The 15,011-nt window shown below is 37.5% G+C and overlaps 2 protein-coding genes across 7 annotated transcripts in view; one reads left to right on the top strand and one right to left on the bottom strand.

Annotated features, from left to right (window-relative positions):
• The window catches only part of CEP85L (centrosomal protein 85L), a 97,527-nt gene that overhangs the window by 43,183 nt on the left and 39,333 nt on the right, over positions 1-15,011 (top strand). The window lies entirely within an intron of this gene.
• On the bottom strand, positions 1,502-12,653 carry PLN (phospholamban). Of its 2 annotated transcripts, none has more exons than XR_014166842.1 (2): positions 12,310-12,653; positions 1,502-3,781 (listed from the first exon to the last, which is right to left on the bottom strand). XR_014166842.1 is itself a non-coding variant. In XM_081905492.1 (2 exons), exon 2 carries the CDS (start codon positions 7,628-7,630, stop codon positions 7,472-7,474), a length of 159 nt encoding a protein of 52 aa, XP_081761618.1. In that variant the 5' UTR covers positions 7,631-7,753; positions 12,310-12,468; the 3' UTR covers positions 5,713-7,471. The 2 variants fall into 2 exon arrangements, 1 of the variants encoding a protein (XP_081761618.1); XM_081905492.1 differs by lacking the exon at positions 1,502-3,781 and adding an exon at positions 5,713-7,753 and having other exon boundaries at positions 12,310-12,468.

The raw sequence follows: 15,011 nt of genomic DNA on the forward strand, positions 1-15,011 counted from the left end.
TAATTGAAATGAACTGGGAATTTATGGGTGGGCAAGTCAATTAAGTATTAATATCACTCTATCTAGCTCTATACATCAACCACAATCATCTTTACATTTATGTTTACTTAGTTCATTTAAAGTTAAAGAATTTGATCCATGCCTAACTCTGTGTTGAATTAGGGACCAATGATTTCAGGCTTTTTATGTCATTAGCATATTTAAGGTAAATAACTCAGTTTCTTGGGGTGATGTGTTTTATCCCCGAGTTACCACAACCTGCTATCTTCAAAAACATATTTTGCTAAAATAAACTTGGAGAGAATACAATAAGGTTTTTTCTGTTTCACCTGTTTGAGTATGTTATGAATACATTTTGAGTGACAGAGTAGTTCATTGCACTTAAAAATGGTGAAGTTTCGTATAAAAATATTTTTTCTTTTGGTCAATGCTGCATCTCATAGAATATTGAATGTCTGGAATACCTGAGTCAGTGATTTATATAATGTAAGTTTTTGTTGATGCTGCGGAACCAAGGCTTCTTTCCCTTTTCTTTTTGCCTAGATTGTAGCAATTCATTAGAGTCAAATTTTGCTCCGAATTAGTTATAGATTTTCTGTTGTTGCAGAATTAAGCCCTACACATTTTTTTAGGTGACTGAGACACTTGCTCAGACTGTTCCATGCTCTCAACCATGTATGCAGCTCAGTCTGGAAGTTGTACATCCTTCCCAGCTCTGTAGCCAGGTGTCACTTGTGTAACCAGCTCATTCATTATTACAGCTGAGCCCTGACCACAGCACATGGAAGATGGTACACTGATGCCAACTACTTCACAGTGCCTGCAACTCCAAAAGTGAGAACCATGTGTTTTGGTGGGAGTTCTGAATTGCCCTCCAAAAGTAAAAGTGTGTGTGGGGGGGGGGATGTTTTGTTTTTGCAACTTAAAACTATTTTTTCAGGTATTTGTATATTGAGTTGCTCTGTTTTAGTTTCCTGGTTTTCTTAACTGCTATTAACTGCTATCATAAACCAGTTCTATGGTTTGCTGTGATAGCAAATACCAACCTCAAGGTCAATGCAAAATAGAGCACTTCTATGACACAGTAATAGTAGAGCATTCATTATTCACTGAGTGCTGATGCAAAGAAAAACTGGGAACTGGTCTTCATACTCTGTATGAGAGTAGCATCATGGGAAAAGAAAACATTGGCATCATTTCAACCCTTTAATGTGGTAAATAAAGGGCTGTGGAAGTGGTTCTCTTCACAATAGAACAGAGTTGGGAATGGTTTATGTAGCAGTTCAGATATGCATTTATGTAGCAGTTCAGAGCACTTCACTTAACGTTCTATTCCCAATTCTTAGAATGACTGTAAAATAGTCCATACTACTTCTTCATATAATTGCAAATGGACGGTTGAGGATGAGAGAACGATAACTTGCTAAAGCTACCTACTGCATTTATGATTGAGGTGGCATTTGAACCAGGGACTTTTTGACTTAAACTCTTAGCCCCAAGGTTACACTTGGAGATTTATTGGGTATGTCTCAATTAGGTACAAAGGAAACAAAAAACAACAAAGTACAATCTTTTTTCATTCTTTAGCAAAATTAAACTTTTGATACATATATCTGTATATTTAAATTAGTGAAAGTCTTAACACTGGTAAGATACAATACTGTCAGTACATTCTGATATCTGTTGTATATATTACATATGTGAGTGCAGCTTTCCCACTAAATATGGACTTTTTATCAATCTCAGAGGACCTCAACAGTATGCAGAAAGTTGGAAAGACCTGTCCAGACTGCATATAAACTTTAATAACTGACTGATAAAGGAAAAGAGAGATATAAAATTGAGCAGTTAAATATTTTGGCTTGTGCCTTTGTAGGTAAGAGTTAGATTTCAAACCAAATCTTGGGAACCAAAGTGGTAGAATTCTAAGAATGCTGAGGGTAAATTGAATTCCCAGGAAGGTGACAATAGAAGTTCAGTATATTTTTTTTTAAAAAAAGAATTAAACACATAAATAAAATGTTTTCAAGGTTAAGGGCAGGAGAATGTGTATATATGCAGAAGTTCTATTCTACTGTTACAGGATTGAATGGTCTTTCTGTTGGAAATATTCCCATGTTGGAAAACTTATGAGAATCTAAATAAAATGGTATTGCAACAGACTGTTCAATCTCTTTTGTTGTGATTGCCAATGTCTGATTTCTGAAATGTATACAGAAGTCTGTAGTTGTTTTCCAACATATATGTGGTATCACAGACATTTAAATACTGTAATCTCTGCAATTGCTGAGCTTCCATTGGCTATTCCATTTAATGTAGTAGTTCTTACCAGCCATTCTGCTTCTGAAGGTGACTGTTTCCCTTTGATGGGCATGCAGACATATCTCAAAAAGGTGCCCAAAGACATATAAAGTTCCTATAGTTCACTGAGCCGTTAATTCTGTGAAACTGATATGTAGGCAAAGCTAGTGTAGAAGAAAAATATACATTCTGAATTTCATAAAGGTCTCTTTGAAAATTTGATTCTACATTACTGTATATTCACAGCAATGAGCATCACAAGTAAAAGAATCATAGACACATCTAAAAGTCATATGTCATCTTAAAGACTCTTTGTTTTTTCTTGCCACAGATTGACATGGCTATCCCTCTGGAACTCTAGCCATATCGATCCACTGCTATAGTGTGTCCTTTAGAAATTCTGTGGCTTGAAAGACCAGTGGAGCTAGCTAGAGACTAAATGGGAGCGTATTGGTCTGCTAAAAATGTTGTGACTAACACATTATAATGGAATAATACATTGGCCCATTTTCAGTGTTCAGAATAATTAACAGTGTACATCTATGCATGTTCACTAGTAAGTAAGTGCCACTGCATTTCATGGGTCTTATTCCCTAGTAAGTTTGGGTAGAGTAAGGCCCATCAGACACTGAAATACTCACTTCTGAATAAGCATGCAAACAATTCGGCTGTATTCCTACCCCCGCCACCTTACCTCCTCTAATTATTGTTTGCCCTCATCCCCAAATAAAAGTCACAGGAACTTCCATGTTTGCTTCAAATAAATGTGCTTTCATTATTTTCTTCCTTTAAACAATTAGATGCATGTCATTATTATTTTTTCTTTTCAGTATTTCAGGTTGTTGCGATGCACCTTTTGGGCTAGGTTTTTTTCCTTTGTCCTACTTGTAGAGTCTGTAATCTCAGAAGTCCACAGTCTAACCATTCTTCGGTAGATACGTAAATATATAGTATTGATTATTTCTGCTGGTGACCATGTTGCAGTTATTCTATACTGTAAGGGGGTAGTTTTTGTGAAGTACAGTCTTGCTCTGTTCTGGTGCAAAAATAATGCACACCAGCAAATCCATGTTCTTAATTTGTCTGATAAAATCAACGCTCCCCCAATCTTCAGTTTTTTAGGTTGTGGATTTTTCTGGGTTTTGTTTGTTTCAGTGTTTCTGTTCACAAAGTTTGAAGCTTCAAGTAACCATAGTGGATTAATAGTAACCGTTCAAACAAAATGAAAAATTCACATGAGCTTTACAAGGATGTACATGAGAACAAGAACTAGGAAAATAAGTAGAAAATTGAGTAGGAGGTTGAGGCCTCTGTTTGCTGCAAGATCCATTGTAGGCATCTGCTGCACTTTTTTTGTGTGCAACAGAATTTGTGATCACAGTTTTAAGTTTCTTCAGTTTCAGCGCCAGTGAATTAAGGTTGACAGGGGTATATCACATCTTCAGTTCTTGGCTTTTTCTGAGCTTTTGCTGTCCAGCACCTAAGAGAAAATGGCTGATGAGCAACAGCTATAGAAACCAGTCCCACATAGATACCAACCGCCCTCTAAAACACCCTTGAAAGGAGATGCAGAGAACTTTTTAATAAGTGCCATGGCTTGCATAAAATGAATTGACTAAGAGAGTTGTCTGTCTTACTGTGCCAAGTAGAAAAGTATTTTTTCAAAACAGCAGATGACGTTTTACAATAAAATGCACGTTTACCTTTATAACTACAGTAGTCACATAGCACAACCCTGCCCTCCAAGTTGCTAATCATCTGGCTCTGTTCTCATTCTTAAATCGTCTATTCACAAAGCACATTTAGAATTTAATATTAATAATCCAATGAATCCTTATCTGCAGAAAGTCCTTATACCATGCACTGTGGGTGCTTCTACTGTTTGTAGTACATCTTAGTTACCATATTATTCCATGTATAAGACAAGGTTTTTTGCTAAAAAAAATTGGGGGTCATCTTGTACACTGAACATGGGCATCTGGGGGAACTTTAAAAATATTTAAGCGTATGACCTGGATTTTGCCTTGAGCGGGCTGAGGGGGTCCCTCCTGCTGCCATACCCCCCTTCTCCCCCTCCGGGCTGCATGCTGGTGACTGGCTTGCCTCCTGAGGCCCCTGCTGGCTCAACCACCGGATTGAGAGCAGCTGCCACCGCTGAGAGCTGCCTCAGCTACCTCTCCTTGCCCTTCTTTCCTTTTTTTCCTCTGCCCCTCTCAAACTCCCAGCCTGCTTACCACCTTCCTCAGCTCAGTTTGCTTGACGGCATGGCCCGGCGCAGAGCGGCCACTGCTTTCCCCGGCTCTTCTTGGCATTCTGCTTGGGAGCCTGCTTCCCCACAGCAGCAGCTGCCACCGGGGGGGGGGGAGCGTGTGGTGCCCCAGTCGCTGCCTTTGCTTCTGCACCACAGTGCACTGCATGCACCTCCATGCTGGAAACTTTGTCCTCAAAAAAGATCAACAACTTGCCACCGCCAATCATCCAGATTTTCACTTCTATTTTAGGGTTTCATTTTCATAATTTTGGGGTCAAAAAAATAGGGAGCATCTCATACATGGAAAAATATGGTATGTTATATGCAGCTTTCCACCTTGATGAGTGGGTCATTGGCGAGGGGGTAATTAAACTTGGGAAAGGATGACTGGATACTCTGCCACCATCTCGTAAGTTGGAGCTTTGAGGAGGCTTGGGTCATCTTCACATCTGCACCGATCTGACTGTCTCCATCGCCTACTCCAAGATAGAGAAGTTGAGGTGGGTCATGTGAATGCATAGTGATTGAGCTACTTGGAGTCATAGTCTCTCCTGGCTCCAGTAGGAAAGACTGGAGACAGTCTTGGTGGTGATGTCCATACAAGGCTCTAGCTCTGGAAAAGATTGAGAGAGCTATTTTTGCAGCAGATAGCTGTAGTTCAAGGAACACCTTTCCTGCTCTCTGTCAAAATGATCCCAACCTTTCTCCCTGGCTGCAAGGGGGCAAAATTGGGGCTAGACTTTTGCTACTTTCCACAGCGACAAAAGTTTGGAATCGGAGAACACAGCAATAGGATTGTTCCCAACTTCCTGCAGAGGCTCAGTGGTAGATCAGGAATTACCGTAATGCTATAATCCCACGTGGCTTCACCTGAACACGGTGGGCCTTTTTTCTGAGTAAGCATTCAAAGAATTGCTCTGAATGGGAGGGGCAAGGGCCCAGCCATACATTTTGACAGCTGCCAAGGCCAGCCAAAATTTCTGGTTATATGGATTTCTCAGCATTTATAGTCCCCTTTGGGGGAAAGCTATGACTGTTTAAAATTGTGTGATACTGTTTTAAATGTATTGTGCAGGTGGGCCTCACTTTGTTAAATTTATTCAAGTTGATCAAATTTATTTACCAGTTTTAAATTGAAATAAACAGAAATAAGCCAAAAATGTCTTGCCAATCCATTAATCTTTATTTTTTATCTTAAGAAGGAACCAAACCTAATGTGTGTGTTTTTCTCAACATGGGAAGATCAGTTCATGTGTAACATAATTAGAAGAGTACATTCTCAACGTATGAAACAATTATAATAATTTAATGAGTCATTAGACATGGTTGCTTCTTACCAGTTCAGCTAAAATGATCACATGTACACTTCATAGAAATGATAAGTTTGGTTTCAAAACATTATGAACTCATTTTTAACCATTGGTGGGGTCAGTGCCTAGAAAAGCTTTGACCATGGTTAAGGTTCCTGGGGAGTATTAAATCCTATAGTTCTTCTGTTCACAATTATTAACCAAGGTAAGAAATTGAAAGCATATATGCCCAATCCATGAGTAAACTCGACTCTATACCTCCCCCCCCCCAATATATAATATATAGACATCCATAGTATGATGTTTTGGCTTTTTTGTACATTGTACATTGAAGCAAATATTCAGGAGTGAAATTTAAAAAAAACAACCCCACAAGCAAAGGACAAACTGCTTATATCAATACTTCTTTTTTTCCCTTTTCTTTATGGAAGCATTTATTCTGTTTTAAATATTACTGAGCACTGCCAAAATACAAAGCATTGACCTCGCACTTTCCCCATTCTTAGTGCTAGATTCAACTGATCTGGCACGCTAGAGGAAACCAGCGCTAGCACAACAGGGCTCCCCACCCCCGTCCCCACTTCACCCCCTGTGCCTCCCCATAATCCGCTCTGGAGAACCCTCAGAACAGTGTGCAGAGAAGGGGAGGGGAGATCATTCTGTCAGGCAAGAGGAAATACTTGCACTGATGGAACAATCTCCTTAGCGCTGCATTGAATCCCAACCTTTACGTTTGAGAAAAGTATTGATATCAGTTTTACTTCATTACTTGGTTTTTTGTGCACAAAACTCTTACTTGTCATACTCTATCTACATCCAGTGTCTTCCACCACTTTCAAATTACCTTACTTTAACACACAAGCGAGGATATGCAGTATTTGCAAATATATCTAATGCCTGAAGGTTTATTTACATTTGGCCACAGTTTGGGTCTCAGTGCTTCTTTCAGGCTATTCTAGACAAATGCCACTGCTGAAATGTGCAATATGCATGTCAGGTGGAATATTAACTTCATTTAACTATGGGTTGATTGAATAGGTTTATTTTTCAGACCGGAAAGTCGGTGACCATGTAATGGTTTAACATTAATTTCAAGGTTTCAGCCATAAACACGCTAAAGCAAGCTTAATAATAGTTTGAGTAAACAATCCAAGTACTCAAGATTTGAAAATAGGCTGTGCAGAATATTTTCTAAAGTATATAATTATCTAAGTGTACCTGTTAACAGTTCATTTAGCCCCGATCTCTACCTACCCATTCAAATGTGAACCCATTTCAGAGCCATAGTTAAAACTTATTGATGGTCATATGTAAAACTTGCCATTGGACATTTTATAGCTTTTTTTACTAACACATCAATTCAGTAAAACAAGTCTGTAACATACACTTAACAATACGTTTCAAGTCACTGTTCAGTACAGGAGCTTTTAACATGGTTGCAGTGGCTAATAAGTGAATAGTGCAGCCGGTTAGAAATTGTTTAGTCCGAATGCTGGACTTTCTTGCCAGGATTTCCTTGTGCTGGAAATTTCCTCTTTGGTTCTTTTCTCTCTCTGGTTGCTTTTCCCATTTGCATAGTGCAGTGAAGATCAATCAAAGAAGCCAGACTTCAAAGAAGCATCACAATGATGCAGATAAGCAAGAGGCATATTAAGATAAGACAAAAATTCACAAAGAGCTCTTGAAGCCTTTGGCGTGTTTGTGGGTTCACCTCAATAGTTGAGGCTCTCCTCATAGCAGACCGGGTTATGTACTGGACCTTCTCCATGGCAGCAGGAAAATGCAAATTTTAAGGAAGTGGGTGCAGATTTTTAAGAAGCAGTGGTTTTCAAGGGCAGTGCAAAGTGCTTAATATCTTCTTGTCTGCTTTGTTTTAAGAGTCTTTGTGGAGCTGGGGAAAGCAGGAAAGTGAAGGGTTAGAAATACAACAAACAGTGCATTGACCAGGGCAAGTGCAGATTATTTTTAAGTAAACAAAATGTTTGAAACAAGCATGTGAGATTTCTTTACTGTGTGAGACATTTATACATAGAAAACAAATCTTAACAATAAGACCAGACCTGCCTTTCAATAATAGCACACACACCAAACTTGTTCTCAAGACCACTGCGTATGATATGGAAAAGAGCTGTTTGCAGCAGGTTTACCATATACCCTTATGTTAAAACCATAACAAATTTGAAGGAGAGAGGCATGTGTTTAATATGTGGCTGGAATACACCTCCTGGGTACACATGTTTGCAATTCATCATAGAGAGTAACAGTGGACATGCTGCAAACACGTCCATATCTTGTAAAGCAATCCTGAGAGATGTGGTTCATTTGCCATACCAGGTGTGACTTGTGACCCATTAAGCTGAATGTAGCCCACCAGCCATGTATGGTGGTTCACAAAGGGCTTGTTAAGCCTTCTGTTTTTAATGCCTGCCCAAGACTGCAAAAACAGTGAAGCTGTCAAGCTCTTGGCAGTCCAAAATGCATAGTTGGTGGGCTCTGTTCAGCTTAGATCACATTTGCAAAGGAATGTTTTATATAAATACACTCTACAACTCGGCTTGACTTTCCATTACTTTTTAGCCCTGTTTGATTCTGTATAAATGAAGGGCAATAGACCATTAGCCATTAAAATATTTGGCTGTTCAGTTCTTTTTTTCTTTTCTTTTTCATTTTCCGGTTTACGTTTGACAAGGGTAGATACTCTAAAACAGACACACACACACACAAGGCAGGCACAAGACAACTCAAGGGACCTTGTAAAAACGGTGTTCCTTCTTCTAGCCAAATATGGACTCAGTTATGATAAAGTGTTTATTCTACTCTAAGCAAGCCGTAGTGAATTAAATACTAACAGATTTGTATTAAACACCTTTGTTAAATATGGCATGACACTTCTCAGACATGTCACATAGCTAGCTGATGGAAATAGTTATCACTCTCTTGTTACTGAATAAAAAGCACAGATGCCCTCTTCCTGCATGTAATATTATAAGATGAAATTATTTGATGGAAAAACTCCACTCCCTGGGAGGGTCAGCAACATACTTCTTGGTAGAACAGTATTTTTGGCAAGCTAGGCTGTGGCTTTTTCTGTAGTTAAGAACTTGGATTTGTCAACATGAGGCTTTTCAAAGAGTTAAGACTTGATGATTAATCATAACATATAAGCAAACAGCTGTGATCTCATTTCACTGCAATACATATAGCTAGATGAATACTGTTGCCTGTCATTATTGCTCTGAAATTGGAGGAGAAGACATTGGAAGGACATCAGTGTTCCATTCATTGTTTTTGTTTTTGTTTTGTATCTCTGTACTAGACAGGTCTCTGTACTAGACCTTAAAAGACATTTGAAGGAAACAAGAATTACATCCCAAGCCAGGTTTATTTGTTCATTGGGGTAGTCTGGTCTATAATTATTTATATTTGAATCAATATATTGAATCAATATAGATAGAAAAGAGGAAGAGGAGCAGTAGCAGTTGTTCTTTCATTGTTTTCTTTTTTTTTTTTAAGAAAATGGTGAGTGCTGCTTCATTAGTCCACTAGAGGTCATCAGTTTACTGCTGATTTCCCCTTCTTGAAAATTCATTCAGGAGAGACAACTTATAAATGAGGGGGAGACCATTAGTTTCACAACATTTTTGAGGAATAAGTCTGTTCTGCTGGGAGTCAGTTTCTATTGTCCCTCTCCCAAAATTGTTTTGATACTGTTAGTGGCAGCAGTTAATCAGTTATATCTGTGCAAGTGAAGAGATTTACTTTATCCCACTTAAATCAGTCTTGGGATTCGTTTAAGAGGCTGGGGGCAGATCTGCATCATATAATCTTATAATGAGCAGTGTCAGCCATCAGGTATAACAAGAAAAGAATGATAAATAGAAGTTGTATATATGTATTTGGGGGGGGGAGACTGGGGGTTGGCAAGAAAGGACAGGAAACAACAGTATGGAAAAAGGAGGAATAGTCGTGCCCAAGAAGCTATGTGAAAGAAGCGATGAGCACATATATATTGGCTAACTAAGCAATCTGTGGCCTTTAAAACTGTTTGGGGGTTATTATTTTTGTTTGTTACTATGGTATGCATTTTTGTGTTTTTATATTGTAAACCACCAGGTTTACATGCAGGCCAGTATAGAAATTTAATTAATAATAATAATAATAATAATAATAATAATAATAATAATAATAGAATTGGCTCAAGATTCTAGGGAAAAGGTGAGATGAGGCAATAAGAGAAACAGAAATGGGATTATAGAGTGTTAAGAAAAAAGGTTAGGAGAAAGTGCATATTTTCAGTCACAGAGAAAAGGCTCACTTTCATAACAGTGAGAAAAGCTGTTTCAAAGAGAAAAACATAAGAGTGAACTGATCTCTTCTGACACATTAAAAATAATAAATAAATAAATGTTTAGCTAGCCTGCAAGAAAAATGAAGCAGAAAAGAACTTTTGGGGCGTCTAAAGTGTGTTTTGAGATTTTCCTCCTTCCAGTGTAAGTTCCTTTTATAAATAAATAAATAAATAAATAAATAAATAAATAAATAAATGAAAAAGCAAACACCCCCCCATTTTTTAAATAAAAAACCTAATAAAAATAAAACTTTTATTAGTTTTATTATGCCCCACTTGAAAACATACAGTGAAATGGATCAAGTTTTGCTGTTTAAGTCGGTGAAGGAAGTTATCCTAACTTGCTGCTGAATTGCTCTGAGATTCTTCTGAAAGCTAGTGTTTGTGTCTGTGATAATGTAACAGAATTGGCTGTTATTCTGTGTTGCTGGTTTGTTTGTTTGTTGTGTGTGTGTGTGTTTTAAAAAAGGCCTCCTGTGGACAAAAATAAAAATGCAACTGATTGCTTTGAAAAATGTCTATAATAGAAATTAGGTAGTATTTAAAAAACTACAAAATCAGGTACTCTGAAAATGGGGAGTTCTGTTTCTATTGGTGTATAAATAAGTGTTTTCACTAATATATATTTCTGTTACAATGTTAAAAAGGAATTCTGAGTATGCAAAACTTAATCAAATAGTAACGGCTTTCTAGTGAAAATACAGCTTCCCTCTAGCAACAAGGTTAAGTCTTTATTGATACAATAACAACACCTTTAAGTTTTGCTGTCACCTTTACGTGGGAAACATAGCAGAACATATTTCCAAGTAAACGTTCATGGGACTGCATTTTAAATTAAAACTCTGATTAGTGGATGGAGAGAAAAAAATGATACAGTAAATCTTGCCTTCAGCTCTATAAATAGTTCTCCCCTCTCTCAAACGGTAAAATGATTTTATTTGCTTCTTTTTCTGTGTTTGGCATATGTGCTTATGATTACAATTGTGAGTTGGATCCAGATTTACCGTAATCTTGCTGAGAGGTGATCCATTGAAATGACGACTAACTTAAGCCCCATTGAATTCAGTGTGTCTGTTCTTAGCATGACAGTGGGTTGGAGCCAACTAAGTCATACTTGGAGTAGACCCACGGAAATGAACGGAGGTGACTAACTTAAGACCATTGATTTCAGTGGGCATATTCTGAGTGTCCTTAATAAAACACTTCAGTGGTTGAAAACATTACATGTTACTTGTAAATTAACACTGTAGGTAGGCTGCTTGAAATAAACACCTAGTTAATGACAGTGGCTACAACCATGCACAAGATTAGGCTTCTTAAATCCCATTGTTTTTAAGTGACCTTAACTGTGTAGGTTTGTAGCCGCTAGCTAGAATCCAAGAAATCAGGCTACTAAATCTGTGCCCAACATGTCATTGGACTTTTGGTGGGTTTTTAAAATAGCAGCACCTCTCCATGCCACATTACAAACCATTTTAAAACACCGAGGACTTTAAAAATCAGTTTGTGATATGGCATGGGATGTCATGTAATTCTCAATGGCTATGCAGAAATCCTTGGGCTTTCTTAAATAAATACTCTGGTCTCAGGGAATATTAGTATTAGATGTGGCTTGCTGGGCTGTAGTAAAAAAAATACATGTACAAGTATACCTGTTTGTATTAAAACTGCTTAACTGCTAAACTAAAATGTAAACACTACAAAAATAAGATACTTTTACAAAAATAATAAGAATATATTAACATTTTCAATAGAAAATTGAGAGTCTAGAAGGGAGGGGGGAATAACAAAATTTCTGACACTGTGACAGCAAGATCCTTTGCTGTCCACAAAGCACTGAAATATAGCTTTATTCTGTCTGAATTCTTTTCTTCCCAAATCATACGCCCCGCCCCCTCTAAATACAAATGCTTTTGTTGTACCTGCATTTATTATCAAAAAACCCTAAAAAGATGTAGAAGGTAACCAGTGTTGGAGTTCTGCATCAAGCTAATGTTTCTCAACAAAGCTGCAGACCTCTCTCTTCAAGTAGGATAGCTAATTTAGAAACCCACAATCCCTTATACATTTTTTTTAAAAAAAACAACATATTTCCTTACCTCAATAGCCAGTGATTTCTGAAATATGTGATGGTATGCTCTGGGAAACTACAAGGCTTCTCCGTCACCGAGTTTGTGGGAACAACTGAAGTTGGTGGAGGGAAAAAATAACAAAAGTTTCATAGGCAGGGCTCATGATGTCATTCAGGAATTTAACTCTAGTGATTGGTTATAGAAGAGGCTTTATAAGAACAGGGACATTGCACAGCTTACATCATTTAAAGCAGTGATATTTCGTTCTTGAGCTATAGGGAAGAGGAGTGAGTTAGAAAGGACTCTATATATCTACAAATGTTATTGACATGTGAATTCAGTCAATAACAATTGTACAGTGAGTACACATCACTTTCCAATGACAAAATCTCTCACTGTTTCCCAACTGGACTTACTGTTTTCACTAACTTTCCTGTAAAGCTGTGTACAAAAATGAAAAACTGAAACACATGATTTTTATTTTGCACATGCTAATGAATATTAAGGACCAGTTTTTCCAGTGATCAGGACTCTAGTAATGCTTACTGTGGATTTGATCTAAACCTATCTCTCTCATGCCACACACTGCTTTTGAAATTATGAGTTTCAAAACAGTTGCAGTATTAAGTGGCATCTGCTGTTCGGGGAACGGAAGGAATCAAAATGATCTCTTGTGGTGTTCCAGGAGTAGGTCTTCGGATTGTGCTGGAAAGTAAATATGGTAGCCTATTGTTCTGTACATGACTTCGAAAGAGCTCAAGAAACTTCACAATGTTATGGTAAATTTATCACACTGTTGGCAAATAGTTTCCATATTTTTTTCATAACAAAATATGAAATCACTTCCTAATGCAAGTGACTCCCCCCCCTTATATACCATGATGTTTGTAGCAATTTTACAATTTGTAGTAATTAGAAATTTTAGGAGTTATGCAAGTAGCACTCCTTATATCAGCAGTGTAGAGCTTCATTATTGTTGGGGTGATAGATCTCAGAGGCTTTCAAGAAAAATACATTTTTAGTTAAAAAAAGATTTTTGGTCAATTGGAAAGAAGGTACCATCTTGTTTTACCACATACAATTACAAATGGGATCACTTACATATGGATAGAATACAGCCTATTGAAAGTTGCATCTTGAGTTTCATTTAACACACTTGTTAAAAGTGAATTTTTGATGATTAAACATATGTAGTTTATAGCGTAGAAATGAGTTTAGAAAATATGCTTTATGACTGTTGTATTATGATGGTTCTAATATTTATGGACCATTCTTCCACAATTACTAGATGAAATTGTATTTTAAAAAATCATTTCAGTGCAGAAAAGAATATTGTGAACCTAGGAAATCCCTTCTCAAATATCAGCAGTGTTCGAAACCCCCATTGTTCTAGTCACACTTTGCGAGAAGGAATTTCATTAGTGCAATCAGTTTCTGACTTCTGGGTGCAGTACCGTGCCTAAGATTTCAGATTAAAACTGCAGAGTAGAAGGAAGGGAGGGCCCTTTTTCTGCCTCCCCACTTCCAGCTACTCTCTGAAGACTGGAGAAGAGACCTTAAGAATATTAGGGGGGTGGGCAGAGGAAGGACTAGACCATGTAAAAAATGAACATAATATTTTAGCTGCAGTTCATTCATTTTCAGCTTTGTATTCTTGTTATTTAAAAAGCGTGCCTAGACATTCCTTTGTTGCACCCATAACCTAGGTTTGATGTGCCTTTTCATGTTCCTCCTTTCTCAGTTTGTGTCTCTTCGATGTCCCCTTTCCTCAGACCCTTGTTTTATCACCTACTGTTGCCCTGCTTCTTTGATTAAGAGCTAACTTTCCCTCCTTCCTTACTGTTTCCTGTGGCTTCTTTGCCCTCTGCTTCCTTATACCCTGGGCTTGAAAAAAAAGTTTTGTTTCCTGTAGAATTGGAATGTTTGTGAACATTCCTTGACATCACACCTGCATATCCATTCTTTGTCAGAAGCTTTGTCACCAGCTTATCTAATTTTATAGTTTATCTAGATACAATTTCTTAAGTGCCATGCAAATAAAAGTGATCCATCCATCCCTGTATTTGATACTTGTAAGTTTTACATATCTTTGTGAATATGCTCACATGTCCTGTGAAGAGAGAGGAAACAGTTTGGAGCACCTTCTGGACATATGTCAGTCATGCACAGATAAAATAATACACCTTATTTAATTTCTAGGTTACATGAGAGGGACCTGAAAATAATTGATGTCTTGGAATACTGGCACATATAAAAAGCAAAGCATGTATTTAAGCTTTGGGTTGACTTTCATTTTCTTCAGGGGACAAAAATGTGCAGCTGCTGCTTACATGACCTTAAATGGAAATGATCTGGGTTTTCTCCAGAGGGATTAGGAACCTACGACCAGAGCATGTTTCTCTTTACTTGTTTATAGAGATGTGGTAAAAAATATATATATTTGGGGGTCACATCTAAGGAGAGAAACATTTTATACTTCGTTGTAACAACATATTTGCTTTTCAAAAAATATATACCTTGGAAATAATTCTGACATCTTATATACTTATTTCTAAGTATATCTTTATTTGTACTGTAAAAAGATATTCATCTGTATGAAGTGCTTAACAGCCTGATCTTAGAAGCACCGTAACCTCCTAATACCAGTTTAGGGCAGAGTTCTTTCGTTTCCCCCCTCCTGATTCATGAGCAACCATGGCTATGACAGTTGCACTAGCATGGTGCAGTTG

This window comes from Podarcis melisellensis, assembly GCF_964234715.1.
Source record: "Podarcis melisellensis genome assembly, chromosome: 3".
NCBI lineage: Eukaryota > Metazoa > Chordata > Lepidosauria > Squamata > Lacertidae > Podarcis > Podarcis melisellensis.

What these genes read in the sequence shown, in the direction of transcription:
- PLN (XM_081905492.1), bottom strand. Translation starts at nt 7,630, where the DNA reads ATGGAGAAGGTCCAGTACATAACCCGGTCTGCTATGAGGAGAGCCTCA.